The 25,423-nt window shown below is 60.6% G+C and overlaps 2 protein-coding genes across 3 annotated transcripts; both read left to right on the forward strand.

Annotated features, from left to right (window-relative positions):
• Nucleotides 1-152: 152 nt before the first annotated feature.
• Nucleotides 153-4,387, forward strand: GM2A (ganglioside GM2 activator). Its single transcript, XM_080555667.1, has 4 exons — nucleotides 153-490; nucleotides 2,533-2,685; nucleotides 3,380-3,562; nucleotides 3,674-4,387. The coding sequence occupies exons 1-4, from the start codon at nucleotides 371-373 to the stop codon at nucleotides 3,827-3,829; spliced, it is 612 nt and encodes a 203-aa protein (XP_080411793.1). The 5' UTR covers nucleotides 153-370; the 3' UTR covers nucleotides 3,830-4,387.
• Nucleotides 4,388-5,587: 1,200 nt separating this feature from the next.
• LOC308177839 (proton-coupled amino acid transporter 1-like) lies at nucleotides 5,588-25,272 on the forward strand. Of its 2 annotated transcripts, none has more exons than XM_080555665.1 (11): nucleotides 5,588-5,746; nucleotides 8,775-8,922; nucleotides 9,404-9,494; nucleotides 9,806-9,894; nucleotides 10,104-10,199; nucleotides 10,796-10,880; nucleotides 11,921-12,139; nucleotides 12,348-12,446; nucleotides 13,762-13,928; nucleotides 18,817-18,986; nucleotides 23,071-25,272. In XM_080555665.1, the coding sequence occupies exons 2-11, from the start codon at nucleotides 8,780-8,782 to the stop codon at nucleotides 23,334-23,336; spliced, it is 1,425 nt and encodes a 474-aa protein (XP_080411791.1). In that variant the 5' UTR covers nucleotides 5,588-5,746; nucleotides 8,775-8,779; the 3' UTR covers nucleotides 23,337-25,272. The 2 variants fall into 2 exon arrangements, with proteins under 2 accessions (XP_080411791.1, XP_080411792.1); XM_080555666.1 differs by having other exon boundaries at nucleotides 5,622-5,754.
• Nucleotides 25,273-25,423: the final 151 nt, after the last annotated feature.

The following is a 25,423-nucleotide window of genomic DNA, read 5'->3' on the forward strand; positions in this document are numbered from 1 at the left end:
CACCGCTTCCCGTCCCGCATCCCTGCAGCTCCAGCCCCGCGCTTTGAGAAAAAAAAAAATCAAAGAAAAAAAAAAATAATCACAAGGGATGAAAGAAAAGAAAAAAAAAAAAAAAGGAGGATGGGAAAGTCTGTGAGCATGCACGAGTGGAGGGAGGGGAATCAGGAGATGGGCTGGGCGTGCAGCTAGCAGGGTGCAACCCCGGCGCACGGCGCGTCCTGCTCCCCCGGCCTCCCCGCTGCCAGCCCAGGCCCGGCGAGCTCCAGCAAACCTCCTCGCGTCCTCCGGCCAGCCTCGCCTCTCGCATCTCCCTCCCCGCCGCCCGTCCCCGATTTCGGAGCAGCCACCTTGCTGCGGAGCCGCCGTGGCCATGCCGGCAGCGGGGCTGGTGCTGGCGCTCTGCGCCCTGCTGCAGCTGTGCCCGGCCGCCCTCGGCGGCTTGCGGCCGCAGCTCCTGGTGGAGAGGAGCGGCTCCAGGAGGCTGAGCAAGGTGAGAGAGCCCCCAGCCTTCCTCCCCGCTCCCCTGGCTGCAGGGAAGGGGGCCCGGGGGGCTGGAGGGGGGGTTGTGGGGGAGCTGAGGGCGGTGTGGTCGGCCGGGAGGGCTCTCACCACGCTGCGGGGTTTTGCAAGGGAGCAAACGTGTTTGCTGCCCCTGCCCAACCGCCCCGGGCGATGCCCGCTGTCACCGAGCAGGGCTGGGGGCCAGGCGGGACCCCACGAAGCCCACCGCAGCCTTGGGCACACGGCTGCAGACTGGAGGTCGGGATCCCCCCGTCTCTGAGCGGCCAGGAATTTCGGTTTGGACAAATCCCTCGGACGGGAGAAGCCCGGCGGCCTCCTTTCGGCCGGCCGGGTGCTCGGCGCAGCCTCGGCGTTATTCCTCCCCTCCGTGCGCTCTCCCACGCAGCGCCAGGCAGGTGGATCAACCCTTGCCGATTAAAACACAGAGAGGAGACACCCTGGCAGCTCTGGGGAGTCTCCCCATGACTTTCACGTGCTGTGGAAGGAAATCTTTTATTCTTTTCCAGTGAATCTGATGTTGCCTGGGGGGGGAGAGCAGGTCACGACGGCCGGACAGGGCTCGGCGAAGGGGCAGGGGGCGCACAGCCGCACGCACCGACGCTCCAACGTCCCCCTTCCTCCTCACCTCTGGGCCCTCAGCCCCACGGGCACGGGGCCGCCGGGGCTCCGAGCTCTTGCAAAAGACCAGGACGTGTTGCCCGTGCCCTGGCTTGCCCCGCACCCAGCTGGGGCTGCTCCCCGCGTGGGCAGCGCCGCCGCCGGGGCGGGCACCGGGGCGCGCAGCCGCCGCCGCTTGCAGGGCAGCTCCAGCCAAACCTGCTCGTGCTGCACGGCCCCGGCGTCCTCCCGCCTCAGATTTCGGGTTTTTTTATCTGTGGTTGAAGCACCCCGCCTGCTCTGGCTGCTTCCACCCGCTCGTCCGGTCCCGGAGGCAGAGGCTGCCCAAGGGGTGCTGGATGCGAGCCGGCGCATCCAGCGGGGCCAGGCTGCCACCACCACTGGCGCCGAGGGATCGTTCTGCTCCATGCTGTGGTTTGGGAGCAAAGGGTGCTGCCAGCCCTCGGTGCTGGCTTTTCCAACTGGTGGGACATGGGGGAAACATCAGAGGGCTGAGCCTGGCCGTCCCCGTGAGCCCAGGGTGCTGAGCAGGGCGAGCAGGAGCAGCGCCGGAGCATCAAGGTTTCCTGGCCACACTGCAGGCACGACCCCATTCCCCCCTCCCAACCCCCCAGCAAACGGTCCAGGACACACAAACAATGTCCCTCCATCCGTGTGACATCCCCTGCGTGCGCCTGGCGTCCCCCGCTCGTGGGTTTCCCTTATCCCAGCGGGCCCAGGCGCTCGCCAGGCTCCTCCAGACGTTCCCGCAGCCCAGGTCCCCCAGCTGGCTCAGCGCCCGCCCCGCGAGGTGTCTGGAGGAGTGGAAAGGAGCACGGAGGCTGATGAGTCAGGCTCGTCTGCCTCTCCTGAGCACCAGGGACTGGGGAAATATTAAACCACGTTTGAAGTGCAAAGCGAGAGGCGATTTCCCAAGGCAAGGCCGGGAGCTGCCCCAGCCCGGGCACCGACTGTGCACCGAGCGGCTCCGGCCACCGCCGGCCCACACCACCAGCCCGCTTCCTCTCACCTTCCCTTTCACAACCCTTGCTCTGCGGTACCGAAACCGGCGTGAAAAATGGTTTTTCACCTTGTTTGCACACCAGGTGTTCCAAGGCTGACCTGGCTGGTGTGGAGGTGGCAGCTTGGGAGCACGGTTTGGGGGAAAATGTGCACGAAATGGGGTGTTGTAATTGCTTTCCGATGGGGAGATCCTGAAATGCCCTGGGGCTTGTGGGGTTGGGAGTCTGAGAGAGGAGGGGGAGTAAGGGTTTGGCCTTTGAGGAGGGGCTGAAGGTCATTTTCTGCCTGTCTGTGGGCAGGTGTGTTGGGGGACCAGCCCTGGGGAAGCCCCCTGCAAACCCAGGGCAAGGCTGACCCGGGATCTGACTCTTCTCGCCCCCGGTGCCGCAGGTCGGAGGCTTCTCCTGGGAGAACTGCGGTGAGGGGAAGGATCCCGTCGTGCTCCAGAGCCTCTCTGTGGCGCCCGACCCCATCAGCATCCCGGGGAACCTGCGCATCAGCGCGGCCGTGAACGGGAACAAGGCCATGGCCTCCCCTCTGAAGGTGGGTGCTGGGACGAGGGCGGGCAGGGAGCCCCACGAAACCACCGGCAGCCAGAAAATGGCCAAAGATGAGCTGCCCTTTGGGGGCACCGGGCACAGAGCGGTGCTGGGCTCAGTGTCCCCAGCCGTGCCCCAGGTGGATGGGCAGCCTGGGATGCGTCTCATGTCCCGGGGATGTACCAACCGGGGAGAAAACAAAGCGCAAAGTGCCCTAGGTGTTTCCAGCACTTATTTCGCAGTGGCCAGACCCGGCTGCTCCATCCCGGGACGTGCCCCGGCCAGCCCGGCCGTGCCGCAGCACTTTTGGGGGACTTTGGGGGATGAGAGCAAACACGTCCATGATGGCTTGCTGCCCAAGGTCAGCAGCAGCAGCACTGCGGTGCCTGCCGGGGGCCGGGCTGGGGGGCAAGGTGCCGTGTCCTCTCCCGGCCAGGTGGTTTGGGGCAGCGAGGAGGGGAAGCAGCGGGTGCACGCAGAGCTCGGAGGAAAGGGGTGAGGCTGAGCCTGGAGGAAGGGAAACCTGTGGGAGGAGAGGAACCGAAAGCAGAAGGAGGAAGGAGGGAGGAGGCCGAGGAGGTGAGGGCTTGTGCTGGACCCGCAGACGTCCCGGAGGGTTTCTAGAGTGAGAGGTAGCTGGGGAGGGAGCGCTGAGCGCCCGTGCTGGTTGTACTGGTGCCGTACACCTTTTCTTCCAGACGGTGCTGGTGGTGGAGAAGGCTCTGGGCGACCTCTGGATCCAGCTGCCCTGCATCGACCAGCTGGGCAGCTGCACCTACGACGACATCTGCACCATCCTCGACACCCTCATCCCGCCCGGCACCCCCTGCCCGGAGCCACTGCTCACCTACGGCATCCCCTGCCACTGCCCCTTCAAAGCGGTACGGCCCGCGGGCGGGCGGCGAGGCTGCCACGGTGCCCCTGGGTGGTCTCAGGGGGGTGACGGGGGGGCTCGGGGGGGGGTCCTGCTTACACATCTCCCCTCTCCGCAGGGCTCCTACTCCCTGCCAGCCAGCGACTTCGCCCTGCCCGACGTCGAGCTGCCCTCCTGGATGACCAACGGCAACTACCGCGTGCGGGCGGTCGTCAGCAGCAAAGGAGAGGAGCTCTCCTGCGTCAAGCTGGGCTTCTCCCTGCAGTCCCAGTGAGGGGCAGGGGAGGGCCGTCCCTCTTCTCCCCGCCACCTTTTTTCCTCATCTCATCCTGTCCAGTGGCATCTCATCCCATCCAACCTCATCCATCCCATCCCGTCCCGTCCCATCCCACCCCACCCCGTCCCACCCCACATCCGTCCCTGCCTCTGCTGCCCTGTCTGCACCCCCCCACCTCCGTGTCCCTCCTTGTGGTCCCAAACTAACATTTGAAGCAGGAGGAGAGAAAAGCTTTGGGTGGGCTCAGGAGCTTTCCCCAGCCTTGTCCCCGCAGGGAGAGTGACACCACTGCCAGGGGGAGGCACCCCCATACACCTGCCCCATTTCCCCCCTCTCATGCTAAGCACAGAAGGTCCCCCGTGGCTGTCCCTCTGTCCCCAACCCCACCACCCGTGTCCCCGGCCCAGAACAGGGTAGCTTTGGAGCCTACCCCCAGCCTGATGGTGGAGCTTGGGGGGTAGCTGTTTTTTTACCTGCTTGCCCTTTTTAAAAACTTTTCTTAATCTCACCAGGGGAATTTTAGACCAAAAAAAAAAAAAAACATTCCAGAGAAAAGCAATATTTCTTGAAGCAGCCCAAGGAAAGGAGGGAGCATGTGGGGAGTGCCGGGGGCAGGCTGGAGGGATGCAGGGTGAGCTGTGCTGGCTGTCCCCACCTCTGGCTGGAGCACAGACGGGGCCGTTTCACAGAAGTGTCCCCAGAGCAGCTGCAGGAGGCCTGTCCCCAGCACGGCAGCTCAGGTGTGCCCTTGGTGCAGCCCCATCCAGGGCGTGGGGCCAGCTCGGAGACACGAGAACCCCGTGAGGACCCCTCCCCATGCACCTGCCTGTGACAAAACGAGCACAAAAGGGGGGAGAGCCCCAAACCCCAGCCAGACGTTGCCTGTCACAAGGCACCAGGCGGCTTGTGCTGCTCCCAGCAGCCAGGGGAGGTGGCTGGCCATGGGCCACGACTGCTCCCGATTGCTCCGGGTGGGACGTGACTGTGACACTTAGCCTGGCCGAGGACGAGTCCTGGTCATCTCATTTTGCCCCTGGGACTGAGCCGAGGCAGGATGCTGCACCCAGCGTGGCGTTAACCGGGACTGCACCACCAAGACCAGCAGCCTGGTCACATTTGGGGGCCCTTCAGCTGCAGCCTGGGGGTTGGTGGTGCAGACAGGGACTGGGCTGAGCGGGCAGCATCCGTCCTGCTGCAGCTACAGTGCCCGTGAGCACAGCCTGACCCTGTTCTGACACCAGCCACGTCCCCGCAGCCCAGAGGTGCCGGTGACCCCCTCACCCCCGTCTGTCCCCCCCTCGCTGGCGTTCCGTGGCTGCTGCCGGTCCCCCAAGCACTTTAACGCCCTAACCGCGGTACGGCTGCCTTGGCAGAGCCTGCAGGAGGTGCTTCGCCATCCCGATGCGCTCCCACCTCCTCCCCGTGCCCTGACCTCGCCCCGCTGCAGGTGCCGCCGCGGATCGCTGTGCCCGCAGCACCACTAACACCCCCCCCCCCCGCCGAGCGAGTGCCGGGCCCTTAATAAACGTTTGTACGAGGACGCGGAGCTGCAGCCTGGTGGCGCTGGGGGGGGCTCGGGGCGGGCCGGGAGCTGCTGCCCCCGCCGGGCTGCGATCGGCGCTGCGGGGCCGCCGCCACCGCGGGGCCCCGGCTCCCGCCGCGTTTTCCCGCGTTTTCGCCGCCAGGGCGCGCCACCGCGCCAGGCCACGCCCACCGCCACGCCCACTTCGCCGCCCGCGGCCACGCCCACCTGCCCGCACCTCGTGGCCACGCCCCTCGCCTTCGCTGCCCTCCGTGCGCAGGCGCGGCGGCAGGCCGGCCGGGCGGCGCGGTCAGCTGAGCGGGGTGTCACGTGACTGCGCGGCCCAGCGAGCGCGCCCGGCCGGGGCCGCTGCGGCGGGGGGCGGCGGCGAGGTGCGGGGGTACGGGGGTGTATGGGGTGTATGGGGTATAGGGGGTGTATGGGGTATAGGGGGTGTATGGGGTATAGGGGGTGTATGGGGGTGTGGGGCACATAGGTTATATAGGATATATGGGGTACAGGCGGTACAGGCGGTACATGGCGTAAATGGGATATATGGGGTATATGGGGTAATGGGGTGGGGGGGTATATGGGGTGTGGGGTGTATGGGATATATGGGGTATATGGGGTACAGGGGGTACATGGGGTATATGAGGTATGTGGGGTGTGGGGTGTATGGGGTATATGGGGTACAGGGGGTACAGGGGGTACATGGGGTATATGGGGTATATGGGATGTGGGGTGTATGGGGTATATGGGGTACATGGGGTATATGAGGTATATGGGGTGTGGCGTATATGGGATATATGGGGTACATGGGGTATATGGGGTGTGTAGGGTACATGGGGTGTGTGGGGTGTGGGGGGGCACCCTGCGGGGGCAGCTCTAGGGGACGGGGGTGCTGGCAGCCTGTGGGGTGCTTGGGGGTGCGGTGCGGGGGCTGTGTGGGGTGCATGGGGTGGGTGGGGTGCATGGGATGGGGTGCGGTGCACAGGGTGCGTGAAGTGCGTGGGGTGCATGGGTTGCGATGCATGGGGTGTATGGGGTGCGTGGAGTGCATGGGCTGTATGGGGTGCAGTGTGGGGGGTGTATGGGCTGTATGGGGTGCAGTGTGGGGGGTGTGTGCGGTGCGGTGCGTGGGGCACGTTCAGAAGGGCATCGTGGCGGTGGCAGCGCCCCGTTGAGTCCCACCGCGATGGGCTGCAGGCAGCAGCGTGCTAAAATCCGTGGCTGGGACGCGCCGAGGTCCCGTTTCGTCCTGTTTAGCGAAGCCTTTTCCCGGTGGCTGCGTGTCCTGCCTGGGGCGGGGGATGTCGGGGACGGGGGGCTGGCAGCGCCCCTGCCTCTGCTTCGTGAGCCGCAGCAGGGCTGCTCGTGTGCGGGGGGGGGGAACGCACGCGTGAAGGTGGCTGGGGATTCGGGGTCGGGGTGGTGCCCAGCTCCGGGCTCCGCTCCCCGTAGCGGTGTGGGCCCCGCGTGCTGGCTTCGGCTGCCTCGGTGCCCGGCAGCAGCCCTGGCTGCTCGGCGAAGCCTCCGGTGTCCCTGCCCTGCCCCGATGACGAATGGCTTCTGCAGCTCGCCTTGTGTAAACTACCGCCGCGGCTCTCCCAGCTCCCTGCCTGCCCGCTGGCTTCGCGCGCGGCTCAGCCGGCTCCGGGCACGGTTACGTGGCCGGGCTGCGAGCGGCGAGGCTGGGCGGGGGCGATTTCTGTGCTGCCCTCAGCCTGGGAGCGCGGCTGGCCCGGCTCTGCAGGCTGCTCTCACGCCACGCTGCCGTAGCTGCAGGAGGCAAAGCGGCGATGCTGCAGCCCGTTGAACCTCTCCGGAGCAGCGTGGCCGGCTGGGATGTGGAACAGACACGGGGGCTGCGTTGAGTAAACGCCCTGGGTCCCAGCTCCCCCACTGTCAGGGCTGCCTGCGGCTCTGGACCTCTTCCCCCGGCTCAGGGCCGGGTGCTCGCGTGACCCGGGGGTGCGTGCGGAGCCGCCCCGCAGGAAGCGGAGCCCGGCTGCGGCGCCTCTGCCGCTTCCGCTCGGGGGTGGGACGGGGCAGGCAGGGCTCTTCCCGTCTGGGGACCCTGCGGTGGCCCTGGTGGCGCCCAGCGGGAGTCCTGCGGAGGCACCGAGCCGGCGGGCTGCGGGGCAGGAGGCTGGCCCTGCTGCGGCACGTGCTCGCCCGTCACTGTCACCTTTCCCCTGGGGACAAGCGGTGCCTGCGCATCCCCGGAGCATCCTCCTGAGCTCGGGCAGGGGCTGCAGCGGAGTGGCCACGGGAGGGGAAGGAAGAAGAAAAATCCTGCACGCGGAGGCAGAAACGGAGGCAGGAGGGAGGTCGGGAGGCCTCGGCAGTGCTGGGCTGGGTGTGGGAGGTGGCAGGGAGCGGTGGCTCTGTGGGGACGGCGCTCGGTGTCTGCGTCTGGTGAGCTGGAGCAGCGGCCAGCAGCTGTAGGGTTATTTCTTTTATGAGATTTTTGTCTTTCCCTGCCTTAAGGATGAGGTGGAGACTGTGCTCAGGTCCCTCCTGCAGCCCCGTCCTCCTCCCCTGCTGCTGCTCCCGTGGGTTATTGTGGGTGGGAGCGGAGCCGGGTGCGTGGCGCGGTTCCCTGGTGGCGCTCGGTTTCCTTGCGGGCATTTGCGCAAACACGGGAGGAGGTTTCAGCCGAAAGCGGGTGCTGCCCTGGGGCTCCCGCTGTCCTCTCCGAGCTCTGGGAGCTCGCCGCTGGCTTTGCCCTTCCCTCGGACGTTCGCTGGTGTCTTAAGAGGAAGCGAGTGCTGGGTTTGGAGCGGGCTGTGCAAGGTCAGCAGGAGCTCCTTGGGGTGCGTGCAGGAGTTAAAGCAGCCCCTGGCTCGTCAGCTGAAGCCGAGGGGCAGGAGCTCTGTTCGTGGAGCTCGCAGGACTTTGTTCGTGGGGCTTGCAGGACTTTGTGGGGCCTGCAGGAGCTGGGTTTGGGCTGGAGTGAGCGCGCTGGGCTGCACTGGGCAGCCCCTTGGTCCCGTGGGTGCGTCCATGGCTCCGAAAGCTTTGGGGTGAGCGGTGTGCTGTCTGCATGTGGGCTGTGCCCCAGCCTGGTGGAGCACAATCAAATTTTTGACTTGTAACTATCAAAAAATCTAAAAAAGCATGTTAGGAAACTTTTCTTTTCCTGGTGAGAGCAAGGGACACCCACGCGGGTGTGCCCGAAACGGGGACACCAGCCTGGAGGAAGAGCCAGGGGGGGCAACGTGCCCTGGGTCCTTGACCTCGGGGCACGGCGGCTGGCTGATTGCTGGGGCGGGCAGGCTGCCCTATAAAAGCCCTGCGGGAGCGCTGCCTCCGGCAGTAGCAGCCCGTCCCTCCCTGCCATGGCTGATGCTAAGGAGCCCGGGCCGGGGGCGGTGGAGCTGGGCTCCCCTCCTGCCCCTGACGCGGCTCCGTCCCCAGGGACCATGTCCACGCGGCGCCTGCGCAGCGAGGACTACAACGACTACAGCTCCACGGACGTCACGCCGGAGGGGAGCCCGCCCGGGGGCATCAACGGCTTCGCGCACCCCGAGTCCTACCAGCGCTTCGGGGAGACCAACGGCACCACGTGAGTGACTCCTCCTGCCCTCCTGGGCTTCATCCCGCACCCAGGGGTGGAGGGGAACAACCGGTGGTGGCTCCGTGCTGCTGTGCCGGAGGGCGGCGGTGGGGCCGTGGTTTGGTGGATTTGGGGGATCCCTCAGGGGCTGTCCGGACTGAGCAGGCAGCTGCCCGGCGTGGTTTGGCTCCCCGGTGATGCTGGGCTCGCTGCCTGTGGGATTTCACGTGCTGGGTTTTGCCTGGAAGCCGGTTTTGCAGAAGTCCACCCAAAAGCTGTTTGTAAACTAAAAGACTGCAGTCTTCACCTCCAGTCCTTCCCAGCTCCTTCCGTTCCAGCTGGGTTTGGTGGATAGGGTCTGGGCCTTGTGCACGTTTGCCCCAGCTTCATGGAGCAGCGTTTGGCCCCCAGACAGGCCCGAGGGCTGTGTCTGTGCGCTCTGGGTGCGTGCTTCTGCCCCAGCGTGATCTTGCCGTCTCCCGTCCCTCAGGTGGTACCAGACCCTGATCCACCTCCTGAAGGGGAACATCGGCACGGGGCTGCTGGGGCTGCCTCTGGCTCTGAAGAATGCCGGCATCCTGGTAAGGCAGCTCGCAGCCTGTGCGGCCTCTGTGCCCTCTTGATGTGATGCCCGTGGGCCCCGGGTGCGCAGCACGCCCGTAACGAGCCCCTCGGCCATCAGTCCGGTCCTGTGCTGTGGGGCCACGGAGTTTTTCCCTCTGCAAGGCTTCCCCTGGTGGCTCTGGCCGTGTCGAGATCAGGGGGTGCTCTGGTTCCTCCTGCCTGGGTTTCACCTGGGCTCGGGTACCAGGTGCCGTCTGCGCGTAAACCCCACCCTGCAGCTCTGCCTTCGGCCGTCAGAGTGCAGCCTTCCCCCTCTCTTCCCCCGCAGCTGGGTCCTCTGAGCCTGCTGGTGATGGGCATCGTGGCCGTGCACTGCATGAGCATCCTGGTGAAATGCGCCCATCACTTCTGCTACAGGTAAGGAACAGCTCCTGTGGCTCTCCCAGCCCTCCCACCACCCCCTGTCAGTTTTCTGAAGCTTCCTGGTGGCAAGTTGCCCATGACAAAGCCTCAGCCGGGCACCTTCTGGGGCTTCGTTCACCAACTATTTCCCCGTTAATGCCACTGTTTGCCGTGGGAGCCAGCAGATGGGGCTGATGCCTCTCCTCTCTCTCCGTGCCGGGCAGATTCCAGAAGCAGTTTGTGGATTACGGAGGAGCCGTGATGTACGGGCTGGAGTCCACCCCCAGCGCCTGGCTGCGGACACACGCCGTCTGGGGAAGGTACCTGACCCCCCCGGCGGGGCGCTCGGCTGCTGGGGTGCAGGAGCCGCCCGGTCCCGGGGCTGTGCTGGCAGACCGGGGCCAGGGATGCAAAACGGTATTTGGCTCACCGAATGGTGTTTGGTCACCTGCCCCCAGTGCTCGGTGTCCCCCCCCCCCGGAAGGTAACGCTGGGGATATTTGATTTAGCGCTGTCCCCAGTCGGGTGAGTCCCAAGGGATGTGTCCTTGCTCCAGTGTGGTACTGGTGGGCTGGGAGAAGCGGCTGCAGCGTGACGAAGGGGTAAATAACGCCCACAGCGCGGCTGCCTCACCTCGGTAGTCACCGAAGGGACCTCCCGGCACTGGGGAGCATCTTCCTGGGGCTGGTCCTGACCCCGCTGAGGGGCTGGGAGGGGGGACTGGAGAGCCTGAGGCCTGCGAGGTTAGAGGGAGATAAGATTCTCTTCTTCCAGTCATCAAGGACAAGTGACCTGCACGTCTCGGCCTCCGGGGAAAGGAGCATCACTGCCATGTCTGAGGCAAACCCCAAAGCAGGCCGGGTGCGCCCCTATTTCCAGGTTACATCTCTAACAAGTGGTCTTTTCTCTTTGCCAGGCGTGTGGTGGGGCTCTTCCTGATCCTCACTCAGCTGGGTTTCTGCTGCGTGTACTTCGTGTTCCTGGCGGACAACCTGAGGCAGGTGAGGCTTGCTCCTGCTCTGTGAGCAGGCGGGGAGAGGCCCCCCAGAGCCTGGCTGGGTGGTGTGGAGGAGCCTGGGCTGCGCCTAGCTCCCGTGTCCCAGCCCTGCCCTTCACAAAAGGTCTGGTTTCTGGGGCTGCAGCTGCTCAGGAAGGTACGAGTCCTGTGTCCGGGTGTTTTGGAGGGCACTGTCTGCCTGAGGGTCCTCGTTTGCTCCCCGTGAAGAGGTGTCAGAGCTGCCTGTGTTGGCCAGGAGAAGCTGAGGCTCGTTCCTGGGGAGGGAAGGCAGAAATGGGGTGAAAGAGGAGGAATTGTGCCTTTGGTGTCGTGCCCAGCTCGGCTAATTGGTTTATTGATACCCTGTGAGCGAGCAGTGTGTGATGGCCACCGGGACCTGGCGTGAACCTCTCCACTCCCTCGCTCGGTCCTGTTTGCATTCCAGTTTTTTGCCTCATCCCACGGCTCTGGAGGTTAATTACATGGTGTAGCGAAGAGTTTCCTTCTGCCGGGCGTCGAGAGGAAAATAAACAGAAACCCTCAGCCTGCCTGGCTGCCGGGCTGTAAGAAGCTGGCAGCAGCTCCGTGCCTTGCGGATGCTGCTGAGCACCGTTCCCCCTGCTTGCTCCAATTCTGCTCTTGCAGCAGCGGTCTGGTCCCTACCACCGTGGCAGTGCCTGTTGTTACCCCTTCTCTGTTGGTTGCTTTGGGTTCAGTTTTTGATTTTTTTCGGGTGGAGAGAGGGGAATGTTGCTCGTTTCTGTCTGTGGCGGGGAGTAGTGCGTTAGGCAGGGAGCGAGGGTGCAGGTGGTAGCTCAGGCACGGTGCCTCCGTGCTGGGCAGAGCTTTGGTTTGGAAAACTGCTTTGGAGCAACGGGGATCTGCTTGAGAACCACCTGAAGACCTGCATTGCTTTGATTCGAATCGATTAGCTGCCTCTGAAAACGAGCTGGGGCGGTCATCCCAGCCACCCGGGGTGGGCTGCCGAGATCCGCGGCTGTCAGACCACGATGGGGTTCCCGGAGCATCCCTCTGCTCCCCCAGGTCGTGTCCGCTGCCAACGGCACCACCACCGACTGCCACTCGAACCGGACGGTGGCCCTGACCCCCACCATGGACTCCCGGCTCTACATGCTCTCCCTGCTGCCTTTTGTGGTGCTGCTGTCGTTCATCCAGAACCTCAAGGTGCTGTCCATCTTCTCCATGCTGGCCAACGTGGCCATGCTGGTCAGCCTCGTGGTCATCTACCAGTACATCGTCAGGGTACGTGCGCTGTCGCTGCGGCTCGCTGTGGTTTACGGGGTGGTGGGGTTGTGGTGGTGTGTGCTGAGGGTGGAGCGGGGCTGTGTGACGCTGGTCCCGCGGGCATGGCGGTTGCCCTCTGCTCCGTGGGGCCGCGACGGGGAGCTGTGGGAACGGGCTGCGTCCTCCCTGCCTCTCAGCTCGGCGTGGGCTTTTTTTTTTTTTCCAGGACATTCCCGATCCCAGCGACCTGCCCCTGGTAGCAGCCTGGAAGACCTACCCTCTGTTTTTTGGCACGGCCATCTTTGCTTTTGAAGGCATCGGGGTGGTAAGTCTCGGCGTGTGGCAGCGGGGCTGCCTGCACGGGAGGCTCAGCCTGCGCTCGGGCTTGCTGCGGGGCCCTCTCCGCGTTGCAGCTGTATTTGCAGCTGAGCTTCCCTGACAGCAGCCCAGGCTCTGGATGATGCCGTTCGCTCCAGGCTATCTCCTGGCTCAGCCTTTGTTGCTTCCACCTGAGGCTGGAGGAGCACAAGCTCCGAACCTCAGGAGGCTGGTTGCTGCTTTGAAGGGAGCTAGGCTAGGCTCTCCTGGGAGCTTCACTTAGCTCTGCTGGCCGACCTGTGCAGCAGGAGGCATCCTGGCTCTTGTTCCAGGCTGAATCCCGAAGCGGGGGGCCGAAAGGCATGGCACGGTAAAATGTTATCCGCTCCTCCCCACCGTGCTGGGAGGCAGCGTGACTTCCCTTCGGCAGCCACACGGCACGAGCCTGCCGCGGAGCTGGATTTACCTGTGCCTCCCGTACGAGGTGCTGGAAATAGAGCAGCTGCGGAGAAGGCCGGGTGGGTGGAAGGCTTAATGGCTCGCTAAGATGCTGTGGGTTGTTTCCGGGAGCTCCCTTCAAAGGAGAAAAAAAATGTTTTCATCTCTTAATGTAAGCTGGCTATGTAAACACGGGGCTGGAGCGTGCCAAATCCATTCCAGGAGGAGTATTTACAGAATGCTCTGCCCAGGACAGAGATCTCTTGCTGGCAGTGAGGCGCACGCTCTTTTTTCCTTGCACAGCTTGGAGGTGGGGAAGCAAATAAAAGCTGTTCTGGTCTTGCCACTGTCTCTCCTTGAAATCACCACCACCCAAGGACAGCTATAAAAATGTTTGTTGAAATTCTTGAAGCAAGTACTGGTAAAGATGGGGCATTGTCCCTGCTCCTTTTTTCTCCTCTGTTTTTTTTTTTTTTTTTTTTATTGTCCTACCTGTTTGAAACCTGTCTGTACAAACTTTCAGGGAGAGGAAAAAGTGTCTCAGCCTTTCCAGTGTCTGCTGGGGAAAATAAGATAAGGGATCAGGACAGGCCCATCCCAGTGGGCATGGCCGTGCCGCTTTGGGGTGCGGGGTGAGCAGCATCGCCCTGAGGTGCTGGGCTCCCGTGGGCACAGCCCCTGGCGAGACACACGGTCCCCTTGCTGGGGACTCACCATGCCAAGCCCAGAAGTCTCGAATTTGAGCAGAGGGTCACGTCTCCAGTGCAGCAGGTTTCCAGCTGGGGTCTCCAGGCTCGGTGCGGAGGTGCCGTGCTCAGCCGTGGGGCTGGGGGTGCAGAGGAATGGGGGAAAATTGCTGCTCCATCCTCCTCCTCCTCCCCCAGGTGCTGCCTCTGGAAAACAAGATGAAGAACCCCCGGCAGTTCCCGCTGATACTCTACGTGGGGATGACGATTGTCACCGTCCTGTACATCAGCCTGAGCGTGCTGGGGTACCTGCGCTTCGGGGCGAGCATCCAGGCCAGCATCACGCTCAACCTGCCCAACTGCTGGTGAGTCCCTGCGGGGGGCCGGGGGGCCGGGGAGCAGCCGTCCCGGCTGGGGATGGCACCCCTTGGGTCCCCTCATCTGGGGGAGCTGGGGAGGGCCAAAACTGGCCGGAGAATCTAGTCGAGACGTTGAATACAGCTCCTGGGTGGCTGTACCAGGTGATCCGTGAAGAGCACCAAACCACTTCTCTTCCCCAAATGAAGCACGTGGGAAAACTAAACCCAAAGCTGGGAGCTCCCGGTGTGGGTGAGAGGCGGCGGTTTTGCCCATGGGCTGTGTTTCCCTGTTTGCAGCCCCGGAGCTCCAACTCCCACTCCAAGCTCTGCAGCCAAGCACCTCACAGCTCATCACGAGCTGGGGCTTTGTACGTGGATGCTGTGGCCGTGAGGGTGTCCCTTCCCTTAGGGGACGAATTCTGCAGCTCCTCCAACCTGCCTGTCCTGCAAAGCCTCTCGTATGGCTCTGGCAGCTCACACCATCGCCAGCCACCGAGATGAGTTAGGAAATGGGGGGGTAAAGATGTGGGACTTGTGGGAACTGCACACAAGTGTCAGGGCAAACTCCTTTGCCTCACCTTCTCTGGTTCCTCGTGTTGGCTTTCACCTCCCTTGGCCACTAATGCCCCGGGGGTAGGTGGTGCTCGGTGCAGCGGCTCCGTATCCATCCTGGAGGAGAAATGCCAGCAGCTTCTCTTGCCTTTGTGACGAGAAGCGTGGAGGCTCTTTGGCATGCAGATGTTGGGAATAAAGGCCTTTCCCAGCTTGCTCCGCTTGGGAATATTTGAGAAGGTCTTGCAAAACCCCACCTCTGTTATTTCCCACCACACGCTGCCCTGGGGCCTCTGCCCGGCAGGCAGGGAGGAGGCTGCAGAGAAGCTCGTGTCCTCCGTGCGCCGCAGAGGTGCCGCTTGCCCAAAAGCATCTCTGTGTGTTGGTGCGGAGCTGTGGCTGAGGTTTGGTCTGGACGCCACGAGGCTTCTTGGAAAGCTGTCCTGTGGCAAAATGATTTCTCGGGGTGCTACCAGGCTGGTTAGGGTGGCTGTGAAGTTTAAACAGTTTCTCTTTGAAGTCTTCACTGGCTTTAAATCCGGCAAGAGACCGAAGTGAGAATTTAAGCAGAAGTGCCTGTCCCCTTCCCCAGCCCTGTCCTCTGTTCGGTCAGCAGCTACTCGGTGCTGTGCTCTGTGACCTGCTGCCTCCTCCCCACAGCCTGGGCAGATTTGGGCAGGACTCAGATTTTTGAGTCACTGCTGGATTTCCACATCCTGGCCTTCTAATGCTGCACAGGCGTGGGTCTGGGGTGAGCAAGATCCTGTATCAAATGCGTGTTTCTAGGAGTATCTTTCTGTCAAAGTGGTTTTCTTGGGGGGGAGGCACGTAGGGAGAGCAGAAGAAGGGAAGCGGGGCACAGGGAAGCCCTGGAACATGGCAGGGCTGCCCCTGGGGAAGGAGTGCTGCGGTCTGTTGTGACTCAGAGCATGAAACACTTCAGTCATCGTGCCTGTTTCTTCCTGGCAAAACGTTTGATGGAGGCTGTAAACACTGAACTTGGAAATGCGTTATCTGTCTTGTTAAAATAAGGGCTGGGAAACTCAGGCTAAAGCCTTGAACGCTGTTTTCCCCTGCATGCCTTGCCCCACGGGTGATGGGTGAAGGCCTGCTCTTGACATGGGTGTTCTGCCAGTTCTGCTTTGCCAGCGGGTTTTCTCCCCAGTAAAAAGGCGCCGGGGCTGCAGCAGCTGGTCAGAAGGGCTGGGGGTGAGAAATCACGGGGCTTGCCTGCAGCGTGGGAGACAGGGCAGGGATCGTGGAGGAGATGCTGCAGCCTCGCTCCCCTGTAGCCGCCGCCTGGAGGTCTCTAGGAGCACGTTTGCTGAGCCTGTTGGCAGTCGTTGAGGTAGGGGATGACTAAGGACTTTTCCAGCCTCGTTTCTCTACGACCGCAGCTTCCTCGAGCGAGGAGTGTGTCGGTTCCCGGTGCCCAGGTCTAACCACAGCCTCCCTGAAACACTGTGCTGCTCTGCAGAAATCCTTCCTCGCAGCCTAGCAAGGTTGCCTCACCCCACCATCTGAAAAGGGAAGAAGCCCTGCAGCGAGGGGGGAGATGCTCGGTTGCGTACGGCCGGTTGGAGGTGTGTAATGACAGAGCTTACTGTCAGAGGAGGGTTTCCCATTTCTTGCTGAAATACCTCAGGGCACAGCTTGTCAGGGTGACCTGGTGTGGCTGTCCTGGGCAAGCAGGTGGCTCTGCGGGTGGAGAAGCAGTGCCTCTCCAGACCCCACTTGCACCTGAGTTTTCCGTGGGTCAAGGCTAACCCTAGAGCTCTCCCTCTTCTTGGTATTTAAGCTGCCCTTTGAGCTCTGTGTCCTGGCTCCTGACCTGTGCAGGATCAGGACCCAGCCTTACTTGGTGCCTTTTTTTAATAACATCTCTTAAAAACGGATTGCCTTAGAGCGCTTTATTGCTTTACAACGTTCACTTCTTGAGAACGCAGCTATGGGATGTGCAGAGCGTGGGATGCGTGGCTCAAGGCTACCGTGCACTCAAGTCGTGCGTGGTGCATGCTTGGCCGAGTGGGTGCACTCTGCACTCTTCTGATAGCTTTGCTTTGTTTGCCTATAGGATCGCAGGATAATTTGGTTTGTGGAGGGTATCGTGAGGTCAATGGGTCCAACCACCTACTCAAAGCACAGCCAACGTAAATTTTGAACGTCAGTAGGGATGGAGAGTCCCCACCTCCCTGGGGCCATGTTCTGGTGCTGAGCCACCCCATTGGGCTGCAGCTCTGTCCTGCTGCCTCTGGTACCTCTGCTGTGCAGCTCAGAAGAGCCTGGCTTTGCCTTCTCCGTGCTCTCCCATTAGGTAGCTGAAGCCAGTAATAATATCCTCCTTCACCTTCTCTTTGTGCTGAACGAACTCAGGTCTCACAGCCTCTCCTTACACATCGTGTGCTCCAGCTCTAGCTACCTCAGTAGCCTCCCCTCAGCTTGCTCTGGTAGCTTCATGTCTGCCTTGTCCTAGGGGACTGGACACAGTGCTCCAGCTGCAGCTTTACAAGCCCCGATTCCTGCTTGGTCAGCATGTCTTTGACTCGGGGAACAGGTAGGGCTGTAGGTGATGTAACCAGATATCGCTCCTCTTTTACAGAGCCTTGTTCTGGCTGCCGGGAAGCTCAGGGCAGAGACGGGAGGGAGGTGGCTCTTTGGCTCTCCTGCAGCCACGCTTGCCCCCTGCTGCATTATGCAGCATTATGAAAACAGCTGCTCCGTAGTTCTGTGGAGGAGGTTGAGCTGCAGGTGGAAGTGGTGATGTGTGCATTGCATTTGCTTTGTAAGCCCAGACTTATGCTGGCAGTGTAGTCCTCCCTCTCTACTCAGCAGTAACTGAAATCAGTGAAATATTCATGGCTGGAGCCGATAAGCCTCTCAGAAGGTGTTCTTTATCTCCCGTCTTAAGGCAGAGAATAAATTCCCCCTGGCTGTAAACAGGGAAAAGAGCTTTTTCCCTTTCTTCAGCTCAGAAGCAGGATTTTGCTAGTGAAGTTTGTCCTGGTTCCAGTTAGGACAGAGTTAAGTAGCTCATAGTAGCTGGTAGGGTGCTATGTTTTGGATTAGGATGAGAAGAGCGCTGATAACATGCTGATGTTTTAATTGTTGCAGAGCAGTGTTTACACCAGGCCAAGGACTTTTCGGCTTCTTGCTCTGTCCTGCCAGCGAGCAGGCTGGGGGTGCAGCAGGAGCTGGGAGGGGACAGACCCAGGACAGCTGACCCAAACTGGCCAAAGGGGTATTCCATACCATCTGACGTCATGCTAAACAATATATAGGGGTGGCTGGCCGGGGTGGGGGGGCCGGCTGCTCGGGAATAGGCTGGGCATCGGTCAGCGGGTGGTGAGCAATTGCATTGTGCATCACTTGTTTTCTTACACATTATTATTGTTAATACTATTACCATTATCACTATTATTATTATTATTGTTATTATTATTTTCCTGTCTTAATAAACTGTCTTTATCTCAACTCACAGGCTTCACTTTCCCGTTTCTCTCCCCCCATCCCAGAGAGGGAGGGGGGAGGGTGAGCGAACGGCTGTGTGGTGTTTAGCTGCCAGCCGGGTTAAACCACAACAAAGTTCAAGGGGACCATCGCCTCTGGGGATGGGTGATAGAAGGAACTTCATTCTGGGTCACCGACCGAGAGTCGGGGTTGCAGTCTGCAGGCAGTATCAGTGCTATCTGCCATGTCTCCGGTGAGGACTGTTTCCTAACACTTGAGTATCTGTGTTAGGAAATGCTTGTCCATGCCTGGCAATCAGGAAGAAGGCCACCCTGTGGCACTGCAGACCTTGCAGTGTCATCCTGGTCAAGTGGGGAGGGCAGCACGGAGCCTGTATCTCTCCGTTAAGTGGTGACATACCTGGAAGATGTGTTACGTGGTGTGGTCAACGGCAGTGCTGCACACAGGAGCATCTACAAAAGTAGACGGGTGCCTTGACATGTCAAGGGGCAAGTTAGGCTCCTATCCCGTGGGCAGAGACATATCGGCCATCCCCGTGCCTTTTTTTATTTTTTGAAGTGGCCCTTCACATCTGTGCCCAGGAGATTTCTCAAGGGGAAGCAACGCTTGAGGCTGCTGGCCTGCTGTTTCCTTACGCAAAGCCAGGGCTGAAACCTCTAATTAGGTATGGGCTTGGAGGTTCTGATATCTCTGGCACAAGAAGTGTCTCCGTGAAATGAATGCATCACCCTTAATTTGTTGGGAGGGTTTTTAGAGGAAGAGACAGCTAGGACACAACTCTTTGGCAGAGTGCTCCTGCTCTGCTTTTTGCTGTTGATGCCACGGGGGTTGGAACAAGAGCGAATCTCACCGGTCCCCTCCTTCTCGTTTGCAGGTTATACCAAGCTGTCAAGCTGCTCTTCTCCTTTGGGATTTTCTTCACGTACGCCGTGCAGTTCTACGTGCCCGCCGAGATCATCATCCCTCCCCTCGTCGCCCGGGTGTCAGAGCGCTGGGGCTGGGTGGTCAACCTACTCCTCAGGGTGGCCCTGGTTAGCGTGACCTGTGAGTAGAAAGCAACCTGTCTGAGAGCCTTTGTCCCTCTGCGTGGGAGCGGTCTTCTCTGCGGAGGGGTGGAGAATGTCCAAATTAATTTAGAGGAGCTATACAGTCCCATCAAGCTTTATATGACACGTCCCAGCAGCTGGTCCGGTGTGTGGGCAGCCCAGACCGGAGCCTGCTGGACCTTTGGAAGGGTGTGGAGCTGGCAGGAGACTTACCAAGCCCCACGTGCTGGCTGAACCAGCACGGCTTGGAAGTGCCTTCTGCTCCTCTAGCTTTGAGTTGAGATCTTGGAAGGCTTTTCCTGGTGTTCTGGCCAGATCTAGAGATGTCAGTCCTTCTGGGATGCCTCTTTGAATCTTCTAGCTTCTGTAGGCTTCTCCCTGCAGAATGATGCACAGCTTTTGGGGCAGTGCCAGTGCATAGTCTGACATTGCTTGTTGATCTGCCACAGTCGTGGGAGGGCAGTGTTTGGACCTGGCTGGTTTGGGAACCCTGGAGATGGCTTTTAAGATCTGTAAGTTTTCAGAGTTGTTTCAGCCTCCTGGAGGGCTGTAATCTGCCCCGATTCTGAGTCTGCAGCGCTGAGGTGCAGCCCAATGCTTGCTGCAGAAGTCATTGTGTGCAGCTGCCCCTATGCTTTTAAAGTTCAGCTGAATACATGATTTTAGCAGGTTGGGAAGGAGGTTTGACCTATCTGTCTTCTTAAGGGAGAAAATATGAGCTGGGAACGATAGTTGTGTGCAAACTTAAGGGGCACTAGGTCACTGAAGTACAGGATTATCTGATTTTTGGCTGGCTTTGATTTCTGCAGGCTAAATGCTTGCTGTTCTCAGCACAGCTGAGATGCTTGACTGAGCTTCCAGGCGTCATCCACCAAAAAAAGAGCATTTCTGTACAGCGTGATGCTGCTGATGCACTGGAGTTGAGCACCAGAGACGTGGCCCCGCGTTCCAGTGGCTCCGGTTTGGGCTTGAGCGGAGCGTGGTGCTAACTGGGGGGTGGGGGAGCTGCCTGAGAGCAGGGTGCTGCTGCTTTCTGGGATCTTAGAGTCATAGAATATCCCAAGTTGGAAGGGACCCACAAGGATCACCGAGTCCAACTCCTAGCTCCACACAGGACCACCCCAAAATCAGACCGTGTGTCTGAGAGTGGTGTTCAAACACTCCTTGAACGCCGGCAGGCTCAGGGCTGTGACCACGTCCCTGGGGAGCCTGTCCCAGTGCCTGACCACCCTCTGGGTGCAGAACCTTTCCCTACCACCCAGCCTGACCCTCCCCTGTCCCAGCTCCATGCCATTCCCTCGGGTCCTGTCGCTGTCCCCAGAGAGCAGAGCTCAGCGCCTGCCCCTCCGCTCCCCTCGTGAGGGAGCTGCCGGCCGCCATGAGGCCTCCCCTCGGCCTGCTCTGCTCGGGGCTGAGCAAACCAAGAAATTTCAGTGCCTCCTCACACATCTTCCCCTCCAGACCCTTCCCCATCTTTGTAGCCCTCCTTTGGATGCTCTCTAATAGCTTTCTGTCCTTTTTATACTGTGGTGCCCAAAGCAGCACGCAGTGCTGGAGGTGAGGCCGCAGCAGGCCGAGCAGGGCGGGACAACCCCTTCCCTCGACCCACCCGCAGGGCCCTGCCTGATGCACCCAGGGTACAGCTGGCCCTTTGGGCTGCCAGGGCACACTGCTGACTCATATCCAACTTGCCATCAACCAAAACCCCCAGATTCTCCAGCCTCTCGGCCCCCAGTCTCCGTACAGCCAGGGTTGCCCCAGGCCAAGCCATTCTGGTGGCGGCCGGAGCTGGGTTGGGGCACAGAAAGCAGCAGAGCTGTGCTGGGCGAGGGGCAGGTGCCTCCCCCGGTCCCTTAATTGCTCAAAGCTCGTTTTGAGAAGAGCCACCTTTGATCTTTTTGCCTTTCATTTCCTCAAGAAAGGGAGGAGGAAAACCTCTTCATGTCCAGCTGGAGAGCAAGAGCACGGGCTATTTATTCTGCCATCTCCTCCCCTTGCATGGGAAGAGCTGGAGCCAGCACAAAGTGGGGCCAAAGTGCCTGCAGCGAGCGTTTGATCTCGTGTACTATCCCTCCAGCGTCGTGAGGGATGAAATCCCGCTGTGCTCCAGCTCCCCAGCGCTGGTGGTCGAGCTCGGGGCCGCCTGCGGGCGTTGGGGTGTGCCTGGCCAGGGGAGCAGAGGGTTCGGCGGGTTTAGGCAACAGCAGCAGTAGTGCCCCCCCAATTTGGGGTGGGGAGGCAGCTGGGCGTTGGTAGAGGGATGCTGGTTGCTTTGTACCTCCTCCCCTTATCTTTCCTCGTAAGAAATCGCTGTGGCTGTTGGCGAGGATAAAAGCAATTAGGGGGGCTGCATAAATATTCATCATGTGAGCGTGTGGCCGCAGAACAAGCCCGCATCATGGCTTTTGGCTTCCAAAGAGAGGATGCAATTTGGTGTATGGGTGTCTTTCAAGCTTCAACTTCAAAACCAGCACACTTAAAAACCCTTTGAATTAATATCTGTGGAAAGCGTGACCGTTGCCCCTGGAGGCTGAGGGCTGCAGCTGGTACTTCAGCTCTGCCTGTTGTGGAGGTGCATTAATCGTGTTTGCTTTGAGCCCAGAGAGCGGGGTGGGGTGGGCTGAGGATGCTGTTAGCGGCCGGCTGCTGGAGCAGGGATGTTCCTGGTGGCAGGGACCCTCCTGTCCTGCGTCCCCTTGGAGCTCTGTCCATCCAGCTCACCCCTGAATTCACTCCGCTTGGGGCAGCTCAGAAGGGCCCAACGCAGTGCGACCACAAATCCACCATCTAGGCTCTTGGAGAGCATTTTGGGGCAAGCCCGAAAGGTTCGAAATGCCCAGCAGAGGGCATTGCCCAGACATTCCCTTATTTCTGCCTCAGGTCGTGGTGGTGCTGGCATCGAGCTGTTGTGTGCGGAAGCACTGCTGTGCCTGGCACAGGGCTGGAGGAGCTGGGCTTCCCTGGAGCTGGGTGCGCTGGTGGGAGCTGCCACTTGCCTGCTGACCCCCCTGAAAATGCAGCATGCCCCAGTGATTCTGTTAGAGACCTGCTGGCTGCTTTGTTTCCATGTCTGGGGTGTGAGGAGCACTGATACAACCCATCTCCCCTGTGGCTGTAGCTGCCACAGGTCTAGGGTCTCCTTAGTCTAAGCAATAATTCAACCTATTTCTCTTTGTCATTCTGATTAAGTGCTGAAGCCTGCTTTTCTTGCAAAGGATGCTCTTCTGTCATGCAAAGCTCTAGCTGCCTTTTCCTGAGGACTTGGTTTGACCAGAAAGCAGTAGCAATGCACTCAAGTACAGAGCTTGCCCGCAGGCATTGCTCCCAGCTGCAGAGTGGGACCTTGCCCACCCTTCATTTTATATGCTCTACCCAAAGCCTACTGCTGCGGTACCCGGGTGCTCTGCCAAGTCCTTTTGCACTTTTCCCAGTGAGGCAGGCTGCAAATGCCGTTGGTGGCTCAGGGTTTTGTGGGCCATGGCACCAGGAGGAGCCTGGAGCTGCTGTGGTGGTGGTGGTGGTTGGAAGGAGAAGGCACCGTCCCCATTCCTCCACCTGCCCTGAGCACGAGGAGAGGGAGCACGAACGTGCGGGGGTTTGCAGCCACTAATTGGAAGCTGGAAGAAGTCTCCCAGGGGGATTTTCCTTGGCTGCAGTTTTTACGGGACAAATGTTGCCCCTCCAGGCTGTGCTGTAGGTGCTCCGGGGGTGGAGAGGTTCTAAACGCTTGCAAACCACACGGATTTATTCAGGGGTGGTGGGATGCGGCTTTTTCCTGCCGCCTTCTGCTTTAGTGGGTTTTCTGAGGCTTTACAGCTCCCCAGGTGCGAGGCAGAGACCTGGGAGGTGCGGGGGAGCGAGTGCTGGCTCTCCTGATGGGGCTGGAGATTCTTCTGCAAGCAGCATCCGTTTGCTGGGGTATCTCTTCAAAGTTCAGTGTGTGAGAAGGGCAGAGGTATCATGCGGGTAACAGCATCCCTGCAACGGCTTTGCTTGCTTTGATTGGGGTAAAAGGGGGGTGGTTTGGAGCCGGCCGTGCTCCCTTCACACCTCGCTAACCGTCCTGTCCGCTGCTTCCCCAGGCGTGCTGGCCATCCTCATCCCGCGCCTGGACCTCGTCATCTCGCTGGTGGGCTCCGTCAGCAGCAGCGCCCTGGCTCTCATCTTCCCCCCGCTGCTGGAGATCGCCACGTACTACGTGGAGGGCATGCACCCCCTGGTCATCGCCAAGGACGTGGCCATCAGCCTCATCGGCTTCGTGGGCTTCGTGGTGGGGACGTACGAGGCGCTGGTGGAGCTGGCTACGCCCGCCACCGTTATCAATGCCACCAGCGTCTTGGTGCAGTGACGGTCCCCCTGGCCCCTCTGAGTGCTCTGCTGGGGGCACGAGGGCCAGGTGCTGCTGGGGATGCTCTCCCTTCTCTCCTGCAAATCCCGGTGGGTTTGGGACGGGGCTGTCTGGCTGGGGAGGAGGGATCTGGCCCTGGCTGGGGCAGTGCCTGCCTCGGGGGCAGGTGACACAGCAAAGCAAGCCCCCCCGGCACTCCTGTAAATAGGCATTTTGGGAGGGGGAGGAATCCTGGGCATGTAGATTTTATTTTTATTTTTTTAAATCCCAACCTTTCCGTATTTCCCCCATCCTTTCAGTCAGGGTGGGGAACAGGGACTGCTCTTCTCCGTGCCAGTTTTCTTTTTCTCCCTTCTCCCACCCCTCAGCACTTTATTTTGTGGCAACAGAGAGACCTCAGCTCAGGTTGGAGAGTGTGGAGCTGCCTCCTTGCCCCGGCCCCGTGGGGATGGAGAGCAGCATCTGAGGTGTGGAGCATCCCAGGGCCAGTGTGGGAGCCCCCAGCTCTCCCACGATGGCACCCCTGGGTGCGAGCATCGCTGGTGGGCGCAGGCTCCTGCTGTGCCCCCGCTCTGTTTCCAGCCCTCTCTGGCACTGAACAGAGAGGGCTGGCGTGGAAGGGTTTTGTTCTGTTTCCTAGCGCACATGTCCCACGCACGGTTTTTCGGAAGCATTAGGATTTCAGGTGTGCGGAGCCCTCTCTGCACTGCCAAGCTCTGCCAGGGGGCCGCGGTGTCCCTGGGGCTCCGCGTGCTGCCCGCGCTGCAGAAACCCAGCGCCTTGTTTACAGTGCCCGAGCTGGCCCCGGTGCGCTCCGGCTGCGTCCGCAGTCCCTCGCTGAATGTCAAATCCCAAAAAAAAGAAAAACAGCGTGGGTTTTTCCCCCCTCTTCCCTCCTGGTCCTCCTCCCTCCCTGGTGGCATCCTCTGCTGCAGCTCCCGTGCCCTGGAGGAGGCGGCTCGCTGGTGCTTTTCCCTCTGCTCCTCTTGCTGCTTGCGTTGTGGCCGGTGCACGGGCTTCACCTGGCTCTGTCCTGCCACGCTGCTGCTTTCCTTCCTCTCGGGGGGCCCAGCCTCTTCTCTGGAGTGTTTCCTGGCCTTTCTGCTGCTTTTTATTTTTTATTTTTTGTGGGGAGTGGGGTGCAGATGAGAGCAAATGCATTCTCCATTGGATGTCTCTTCCTAGTGGTGCAAGGTGATGTTGGCTGAGCTGTCCCTCTGGGGTCCCTTGTCTGGGCTCAACTCCTCCCTGCCGACAGCATCTCCCAGAGGCTGGGAGCCATCAGCACCGTGTCCCCTGCAACAACCTCCGCCGGGGCTTACTTCTGGCATTTGAGCCGCTTCCAGGAGGGGAAGGCTGTGCAGAGCAGTGCCTGTGCAGCTTGTAGGAGCTCCAGGGCACCCCGCGGGTGGGAAAAGTGCAATATCCGTGTCCTTTGCTGTGTAGTGACCCTGGCTCTGCCTCTTCCTGGGCTGGTACCAGCGCTGGTGCTGTGCAGGGAGGGTTGGGCAGGGCTCGGCCATGAGGCTCGTGCACCTGGGTTGGGTTTGGGTGCAGAAGTGTCGCCCTTCCTGGCAAGGGACATCTGCTACGTGCCCCCAGGGCGCTGGGGGTACTTCTGCAGCATTAACCGTTCGGTGATTTTTTTTTTTTTGGTGTTTTATTGGGCTGAGGCACAGTGGGGGGGTGAGCAGGGGTGGTGGGACAGCGGGAGGACCTGGCAAGGGCCAGGTGGACACAAAAACTTGACACTTGTGTGTTGTAGGCTGCTCTGTAACCGGGGGAATCGTGTAAATATGGAAGTGATTCACGTACGTGTCGCGTGCCTATGGATATTGTCAGTGTGGGTGGCTGCCCAGTGGAGGAACTGGCGCGGCACCTGAATCATGTATCTCACTTTAATCAATAAATTGGATTTATTTTTTACGTGAAAAAAGCGATGGGAGGGGGGTTCTCTCGCCTGTGCGGGCGAGCAGGAGGTGTGGGAGGATGCGAGGGGACTCTCATCTGGGCTGCACGGGGTAGGTTTTTTGGGATGGAGCTTTTGGGATCCCTTTCTCTCTGCAAATACCACCCAAGCACAAGGC

This window comes from Anser brachyrhynchus (assembly GCF_964034855.1).
Source record: "Anser brachyrhynchus genome assembly, chromosome: 14".
Taxonomy (NCBI): domain Eukaryota; kingdom Metazoa; phylum Chordata; class Aves; order Anseriformes; family Anatidae; genus Anser; species Anser brachyrhynchus.

Excerpts from the sequence above, each read along its gene's own strand:
- GM2A (XM_080555667.1), top strand. The coding sequence starts at position 371 with ATGCCGGCAGCGGGGCTGGTGCTGGCGCTCTGCGCCCTGCTGCAGCTG. Across the intron at positions 491-2,532 it reads GCTCCAGGAGGCTGAGCAAG|GTCGGAGGCTTCTCCTGGGA; the intron begins GTGAGAGAGCCC and ends CCGGTGCCGCAG. Across the intron at positions 2,686-3,379 it reads CCATGGCCTCCCCTCTGAAG|ACGGTGCTGGTGGTGGAGAA; the intron begins GTGGGTGCTGGG and ends CTTTTCTTCCAG.
- LOC308177839 (XM_080555665.1), top strand. The coding sequence starts at position 8,780 with ATGTCCACGCGGCGCCTGCGCAGCGAGGACTACAACGACTACAGCTCC. Across the intron at positions 8,923-9,403 it reads GGGGAGACCAACGGCACCAC|GTGGTACCAGACCCTGATCC; the intron begins GTGAGTGACTCC and ends CCCGTCCCTCAG. Across the intron at positions 10,881-11,920 it reads TGGCGGACAACCTGAGGCAG|GTCGTGTCCGCTGCCAACGG; the intron begins GTGAGGCTTGCT and ends CTGCTCCCCCAG.